At 49.3% G+C, this 8,741-nt stretch overlaps 1 protein-coding gene across 1 annotated transcript in view; it reads right to left on the reverse strand.

Annotated features, from left to right (window-relative positions):
* Positions 1-6,788, reverse strand: part of LOC144147417 (beta-hexosaminidase subunit alpha-like) — a 30,957-nt gene extending 24,169 nt beyond the window's left edge. Inside the window, exons 1-4 of the mRNA XM_077679548.1 lie at positions 6,425-6,788; positions 2,860-3,157; positions 793-861; positions 636-685 (exon numbers count right to left, since the gene is read on the reverse strand). Coding sequence (XP_077535674.1) covers positions 636-685; positions 793-861; positions 2,860-3,157; positions 6,425-6,532 — 525 coding nt within the window. The 5' untranslated portion in view covers positions 6,533-6,788. The remainder of the gene's footprint in view (positions 1-635; positions 686-792; positions 862-2,859; positions 3,158-6,424) is intronic.
* Positions 6,789-8,741: the final 1,953 nt, after the last annotated feature.

The raw sequence follows: 8,741 nt of genomic DNA on the forward strand, positions 1-8,741 counted from the left end.
AAAATGGCAATTTCAAGTTATTTCTCTTCCGGTAGCAGCCCGCCAAACTGTGGTGTGCCCTCGAGATGTCGCATAGTTACTGAAGTAATGAAAATACCACACATAGTACCCCGGTCTGCCGTGTGGCAGGAAAATAACCCAAAATTGCGGCTTTCGTGATCTGTACACGTTTGCTCTTGGGTGTAAATTTGAGGCAAAGTATGCGTAATTAACCGGCCGCGCCCGCTATCATTTAGCTGGGAGCACTCGTTGGGTTGGTTTTTACGATAGTAAGCAGGAAAAAGTGGCAGTTCAACGCAGGCACGCGCGGGAGGAAAAGCAAGCACAAAAAGAACAGAACTCTCGCTGGCGCAGTTTCAGGCAGGTGGCGCACGAGCACTGCGAAGGCGGGAAATTTGAATTGCATCGGATGTTAGCAGTGAGCAGATAACGATGCTACAGCCCAATATGGCGAACCCCTGCTCTTCACTTCCGACAGCTTTCAAATTGAGTGAAACGGCTTTAATTTTATTACATTACAAACACCGAGACAAAACCAGCGTAACGCAGTCACAGCCACGAAATCTAAAGCCATAACTCCACTGACGAAAATCGACTGGGTGGAAATAATAGTGTAAAAAACGCTCAGCACTCACCAACTTGCTATCCGTGTCCTGGTAGACGAGCTGGCTGAACGTTTCGAGACCTGTCGCATCAGAAAATCGTCGTCACAGAAAATAACGTGTCCTATATAATAGCTCGAGTTTAACCAGCGCATAGTTATGGCGCAGAGTAATTAACAAGGGTACTTGCCGCGCAGGGCTCCCCACACGGTCGTAGAGTTCAGGAGGGCGTCACCCTCTGGTGGTATATTCAGTTTGTCTGGATAAAATAAACGAAAGAGAAAACGGCAAATTAGCTTGTTCATCTCTGCCCCTCAAGGCCAAGAAAGGACCTTATGCGCACACAATACAGCAGTCGAGTGTTTACATGGTTACCAGCACATAAATGAAACATTTTTTAAATATAGTGGCCCACGTTTAATCATCTGAAAAGTCGCATTATTCAAGAACAGTTCTCGCGTAGGCAATATCGTTTGCCGTTCGCAATAATACACTTCCAAGAACATGTAACCAGAAGTAACCGAAATCTTAAGCATAAGATCGCGTCTGAAGAGAGCCTCCTTCCTTACTGACCACAAGTTTTGAGATATGGCACGAGATTATATGAAATTATGATTTCTAAAAGACGACAAGCATGGCGGACTGATGAATTTCTGCGAGGTCTGCACGAGTTTTTCCCAATTACCTGTATGAGCGCAAAAATATGCACACTAGAGGCCGCCAAGAGGCAGTTTTTTTTTTTCTGCGCGCCTGATCAGGTTGACAAGTTGTCTTTTTTCAGATGAGAAACTATAAAATCGGGCAAAAAACAGAGTATGTCTTTCTATGTTTTCCTGGCCCATTTGCAATTAGCTTAACGAACCAGCTCGACCCAGAATAGCTAAATGTAGTTCGTGTTGCCTTCCTAGAAATGTGACTCATCCTAATCGGAGCACATCTGCTGCGTCTCGGGAGGTGATCGCGTGATCAGCGAACGCACGGCGGCGCGCGCTACTCTGCCGGTATCTGGCACCGCGTAGCTGCCGCCGGCGGCGAGCACGTGTTCGTAAATCGTGTTTGAAACCCCCGCGCAAATGTCCGGTGCTTCGGATGAATCATAAACGGAGTAGTAGCGCCTGGCGAAAGTGTGAGGGGGAGGCGGTGAGACATGACGCTACTGCAGCGCGTGCCACCCTCCCCCTTCCACTTTCGCCACGCTTCCCTCTGCCATTTTCTTTGTTTTCGCCCGCTCGCTTACAACGCCGTGGCCGTGGCCGTGGTCGTCGCCATCGCCGCCGCCAAACCCCAGCAGCGGCGGCAAAAGTGCTGCACATTAAAACAATAAAATCAGACAAAAAAATTACGCCCACCTCCCCTCGCGGGAACCCTGCTGTGATGCGACGCTGAGGGGGGTTCAAGCGCAAGCGGAGAGCAACCGTCGACCAAAAGGCCGCCGGAGAGCGGCACACCGGTTATATGCGCAGCGAGCCCGAAGGCGAGGAGACCGCGGAGAGAGAGAGAGTGCCGCGGTTATGACGCAACACAATCCACTTTAATCCAATCCAATACAAATCCAATCCAAGTCAAGCCAAGCCAAGCCAATCCAATCCAATCGAATCCAATCCAATACCCCTCGCGAGAGAGTGTTCGCTATCGGAGAGGAGAGGGGGAGAGTGGCTGCGGACAACAACGGACGCACGCAGGAAGGACAGGGCCGCCGACAAGAGATGCTCTCAGCGTCGCATCTAAAACAGAGTATGCCTTCTCTTGCCGACACTCAGTTTTTCTGGCCTATTTGCAATTAGCACAACGAACCAACTCTACCCTCATACTCGAATGCGAACCCTGCTGCCTAATCGTAGAACAATCACGGCCTTTGCATCCATCTACATAGTGTCACTAGATAAGGTTACACAGTATCGACACTCTTTTCTCTCTTATTCCGTGCCGCCGCAGTGATCATTGGTCAGTTCGCATCCCGTGACATTTGTCTACACTGCGACGGTTCCTGGGCACCGCCATTTTGTTGTGCTCTCTGTCGGTCAACCGCGGTAGTCTCAGCCTGTACTCCCTGCTCTGCGTCTGCGCGCGGCCGGCGTCGCTCCGAACGCGAATCAAAGATAGCGCGCATCACAGAATGTCCGCTGCAGAAATGTGTTCGAAGATGCCGTATAGTTACGGCTTCGGCAGTGTTGGTGGTGAGGTCGTAGAAGCAGCAACCTGGCAACACTGATAAACACCAAAATGGGCACCACGGGCATTCGTTGCAGAAACGCACAGCTCTCGTCATCGCCGAACCGCGGGTAGCGGCAGTGCTTGGGGCCGAGCAGCGAGACGGTCACGTGGAGCCTGTCGAGCGGGGTTTCATTCCTTGGGGCCCTGTTGACGCTGCCGTCCGACGCCATGGCGTTGAAGAAGATGAGCTTGGCGTAGCGCGCTGTTCCATTGGCCAGCACGTCGCACTGGGCACCGCTCGAGGTGATCCGAAAGGAGCCGGCAGTGAGGACCCTCTGGAGCTTCGACGACCAGGACGAGCGTGGCTCGGGCCACACGGAGCCCCGTGGCGATGGCACGCCCTGCAGAGAAGCGGGCTGACAGTGAGCGCTTTTGGGGCAACCGACAGCTGTGCCGTACCCGCCAGTTTCAGAACGATGAAAAAGAAATGGCCCTTAAAGGAGCGCATGAAAGATTTCAAGGATCCGGAACAGTGTATTTACAAAATATGGAAAGCTAGTACTTATCTTTTAGACTAAGAAGATACACTTAGCGGGTAAACAATACCCACTCTAACTAGAGGTGGGACCATACCAAAGGCGGAACTCTGGTACACACACACAATTTTTTCAATTGGAAAAAAAGGGTGACATTTACCCATAACTCTTCCTGTCACAATATGACGGGTATTCCACGTATTATTTATTATACTGCCGTGAACTACCTTCCCCATGCGTACGCTGCCTCCTGGAATTGCAACCCCAGCCTCTGCATACGCCAGCGACGCCATCCTCAAGGACACGATATCACGCCATGTTACTCGCGTGCGACTCTCCGATTGCAAAGTGGCAAAAATCCGGCAACAGCCTGCAGCACCGTACGGTGTCTTACTCGCCTGGATCTCTCGTTCTATAGAACGAAAATATGTCCGTCCGTCCGTCCGTCCGTCCAAGTCTGTCTGTCTGTCTGTCTGTCTGTGCGTCCGCCCTCCCACCTGCCTGCCTGCGTGCCTTCTTGCCTGTCCCATGCTCCAGCATTCCGGTCAAAAGCTGAAACTACCCGCTAAAAAGAAGTACATTTTGGCAGAACCTTTCCAAAGCACCCACACTGCTGGCTAGAAAACGAGGCTGTGTGTAGCGCGTAGCCCAGCTCGTTTTTTTTTCACGGCCGTCATGTAAATATATCGCACCACCTTCAGGCCTGGTTCGTGTCACTTGTCCTGCCGCCACGTCACAATGCGTTCTACCGAAAATCGAAGCCGTAATTTATACAGCTTTGTCCCTGTCCACCTGGGAAGGAACTTAGTTGCGACACTGCTTAAGAAATTCTGCAGAAATTCAGAGAATTACCTACCAATGCGCATCATTCTTATACCGCTTGTCTTGAGTGTGAATTCGTTACAGCCAATTTTTTTTTGTTTTTTAAATCGTGTCCTGCCAATTATCTCCATTTGCGCTATTATAACGATTACATTCGGAACTTTCAGGAAATCTGCATTATTGTGTCAATGCAGGACGTTACACGGTTCGCCATTTACCGTATTTTTTATATTTCGTATTTTTTCGTTTTTCCCTATTTTCTTCGACCATTTATCTCAATTTACGCTATCATAACGATTCATTTGGAACTTTCGGGACATCTGCATTATTCAGGAAATGCAGGGCGTTCATGTTTCGCCCCTTTCTGGGTTTTTTATTTTTGGTATTTTTTATTTTCCAAAATTTCGTACGACCAATTATCTCAATTTACGCTATCATGTTTCGCCCCTTTCTGGGTTTTTTATTTTTGGTATTTTTTATTTTCCAAAATTTCGTTCGACCGATTATCTGAATTTACGCTATCACAACGGTTCATTTGGAGCTTTCGGGACATCTGCATTATTCAGGAAATGCAGGGCGTTCATGTTTCGCCCCTTTCTGTGTTTTTTTATTTTTGATATTTTTTATTTTCCAAAATTTCGTACGATCAATTATCTCAATTTACGCTATCACAACGATTCATTTGGAGCTTTCGGGACATCTGAATTTTTCAGGAAATGTAGGGCGTTCATGTTTCGCCCCTTTCCGAGTTTTTATATATTTTTTAATTTTTTTATTTTCCAAAATTTCGTTCGACCGATTATCTCAATTTACGCTATCACAACGCTTCATTTGGAGCTTTCGGGACATCTGCATTATTCAGGAAATGCAGGGCGTTTATGTTTAGCCCCTTTCCGTGTTTTTTTATTTGTGGTATTTTTTATTTTCCGAAATTTCGTACGACCAATTATCTGCATTATTCAGGAAATGCAGGGCGTTCATCTCGCCCCTTTCCGGGTTTTCATATTTTAGTTATTTTTTATTTTCCAAAATTTCGTTCGACCGATTATCTCAATTTACGCTATTATAACGATTCATTTGGAACTTTGGGGAAATCTGCATCATTCTAAAAATGGAGGGCGTTCACGTTTCGCCCCTTTTGGGTATTTTTTATGTTATTTATATTTGTTATTTTTCAAAATTTAGTGCGACCAGTTATTGTCATTTACGCTATTATAGCGATTACAGGTGGAACTTCCACGATGTCTGCCTTTTTGTGGAAATGCAGAGCGTTACACGGTCCTGGCTGTGGGGGTACACTCGGCAAATAATGGTACGCATTAAAAAAAAATTGGCCCAGCTTGCTCTAGTGGTGCACAGCAGAGCTGTCGGCCCCTCTCCATTTGTCGGAGACACGGCTGGTGCACCTCGCATGAATTTACGAACTTCCCGCTGAAAGTTCGTCATGACTGGCAGGCCCGGATCGTTTTGTCCGCAGCCTTTCACATCTATCCCAAAGTGGACAGCGTTAGCGCGCGCTAGAACCCCCGGCAACCGGCTTCGCGAACTCGCCGTCTGCTACCCACTTCAGGCGCGAACGCGCGTGATCTGACGAGGGGAAGAGCACGCGAGAGGTCACGGCATGAACGCTGGGGAGAGTGTTCTCGAAGGTTGAGCTGGCCGGCGCCGGGCGTTCCTCAGTAGGCGCAGTGTCACGTGCGCTCGGTGTTTTTTGGTTCTATTTTTTTGCGAGCTCCTCACGTGGCGTGAGCCCCCGCGCAAGTCTGCATGACACCGGGCACTCCTCACGAGGTGTGCGCTCACGCGCGCTCGGCTGGGCTGAGTTTTCTGGTAACGCTCTACGGCGGAACTAAAAAGGCTGGTCTGCGGTCCACATACATCTTTGTGCTAGGCTATAAGACGGACGGTATAGCATGCACAGGTTGCTTTCTTTGTTGACTTTCTCTTTTATGTTTTCTTCTCTACATGAATAGCCAAGTAATTGTCGATTCCGCATTTAAATAAGACACTTTTTCTGATTATTTTGGTTCCTATTCGGAGATATCTTCGAACTCGCACCTCTGATTTTTCGTTGTCCAAAATAAGACACGACACAGATACAAGCGTCATCCCTCTGGTTGGTGAGCGATTTGACAATAACTTGATGACCCCCTCACCCTAAGTGTCTATAAGCATGAATGCCTGCCATAAAACATCACCAGGCTTCGCTAATAGCTGAGCGAGTGGTGTGCTGCGCAGGCGTGCTGCAGACAGGCATACTCGCAGCGTCCCATTAGTAGAAATGCAAGCGCTAAAAGGCCGCTGGCTTACCTGCAGTGGATAGCGCGCCTCGAGGTAGGTGATGTAGGCTAGCGAAGGCCACACTCGAGCCAGGACAAGGATGGCTCCAATCCACGAGCCCATGGTCAGCGGCCGCATTGCGAGAGTACCTGGTCGAACCACGGGCGGAAGTGAGGCCTAGCCGCGGCCCCTTTGGCTGTCGTGCAATGCTACATGTGGTTGGACAGCCCATCCGACGCGAAAGTGCTACTTCCTCTCGGTTAAAAATCCATTTCCCCAGACGCGGGCGTCACGTAGGTTTTTTTTTTGTATGTCGATAGGAGTTCACGTATTGTATATGAACGCCGCAATATAATGGCGCGCGATCGCGGCAACGATAAACACACACCCTGAATCGCCTAGAGAGTGGTTCGAGCTGCGGGAGGGCATGTTTCCATTTCAGCAACTGTCGGAAAGCGATGCGGAAAACTGGGGCATTCGTTACAGCATCGCAGCTGCCACGCGTGCGTTACAACGCCGGCTGTGAAGTAAAACATCGCTCGAAATGAAAAAAAGGTGATTTCTTTTACCTGCTGACGATGTGCGAATGCTTGCCTGCGAGAGCCGAGCGAAAACGTTCTTGTGCACGCGTTCGTGGCGGTTCGTAACGTCTTCTTCTTGCACGTGCACGACGTGGCTTCTTCGTTGTGCGATCATTTGTGATGACGATTCGGTGAATGCCACGCTTGGAGGCTGAGGCGGTGACGTGGAAACTCAGTCGGAGCAACGGTAAGCGTCGGAGGCGCTAGCAGAGTTCGTGTCAGGGATCCTCCACCCTTGTTGCTGATCATTCTTTGGGTCAAGACACCATTGTTTAGAAAACATCTATTATTTTTTTATTGTTCTTCTGGACTTTCAGTTCGCTGATAGAAAATTAGGCGAGGTCCAGCTGCCGGCTGCTTATTGTCCACACACGCGAAGCTGTGGTCACCCGCCGCGGTGGCTCAGTGGCTAAGGCGTTGTGCTGCTGTGCACGAGTACGCGGGTCCGATTACCGGCCGCGGCTGCCGCCTTTCTGATGGAGGTGAAAAGCAAAAACGCTATGTGTACGAGATTCCGGCGCACGTTAAAGGTCCCCAGGTGGTGAAAATTAACCCGGAGCCCTTCACTACGGTGCGCCTCGTCGCCTGCGTTGCGTCGGCATGTTAAACACTGCAATCAAATCAAATCAATTAATCAAAAATTCAATTACAGTTAGCAGGGACATTTGAATAGCGAGAAAAGCAAGTAGTAAATGTGAAGTCGGGAAATAGAAAGCCTGCATGAATTGGGGTGGGGAAGAGGGGAGGGGGCCACGTCTGGCCAGGTAAACTGTTGTCAATTGCGGTTTGAAAAGGGTTGATTCCTGGTGCTTTCGAATTGGCGGTACTTTAAAAAAAATCCCGCACCCCTCCGTCTAACGACGATGATGGTTGAACGCGAAGCTTTCTCGTGATGGATTGCTTGGTTGGCCAGCCCCACTATGCGGGTGTTTTACACTCTGGAGGTATGCACTATACAGGCCTAACATTTAGGTTTGGGGTGTACGGCGTAAGTTGGTACCGTTTTTTTTTTTTTGCGAACAGGGAGTACTTTTTTTTTTAGTGTATGCCGGTTCAAGGTGTTAAACTTCACAATGTGACGTTAGGTCAACCTCCTGAACCTCAAAATTTGACGTGATCCTGCGGCATGCAAAGCAACGTCATTCTCATCGTACATGGAGCTGTGGGAAACTGTTGTCGACGATCACAACATGACCCGCCGCAGTGGCTCAGATTAATAAAGAAAAAAAAAAAGCCGCAGTGGCTCAGTGGCTAAGGCGTTGCGCTGCTGAGCACGAGGTCGCGGGTTCGATTCCCGACCGCGGCGGCCGCTTTTCTGATGGAGGCGAAAAGCAAAAACGCCCGTGTGTACGAGATTTCGGCGCACGTTAAAGATCCCCAGGTGGTCAAAATTAATCCGGAGCCCTCCACTACGGCGCGCCTCATCGCCTGCGTTGCGTCGTCGCGTTAAACCCTACAATCAATCAACGATCACAACGTACATGACGTTAGCGCTCTATATGGCCGTCATTGCACGCCTGCTTCACGTCATTCCTCTGCTGCACTTCAACCTTTAGCGGAGGCCGCCTAACGGAGCTGTCGCCTACCTTCGCAGGGAAGCGTTTTAATTTTTGTACACTTCACTCATGATCATCATCATCGTCAGATAAAGTAGGCTTTCCTGCCGTGTGTTTTTGCGTACGGACATCATCAGTGAGAGGCTGAAAGCTTCGCGTTAATACTGGAGGCAAAGTTGCATAGTCGATGCATTGTCTGCCTCCCGACGT

The sequence above is a fragment of the Haemaphysalis longicornis genome, unplaced genomic scaffold (assembly GCF_048455015.1).
Source record: "Haemaphysalis longicornis isolate Haplotype H1 unplaced genomic scaffold, Haemaphysalis longicornis Haplotype H1 scaffold_7, whole genome shotgun sequence".
In the NCBI taxonomy this organism is placed as follows: Eukaryota; Metazoa; Arthropoda; class Arachnida; order Ixodida; family Ixodidae; genus Haemaphysalis; species Haemaphysalis longicornis.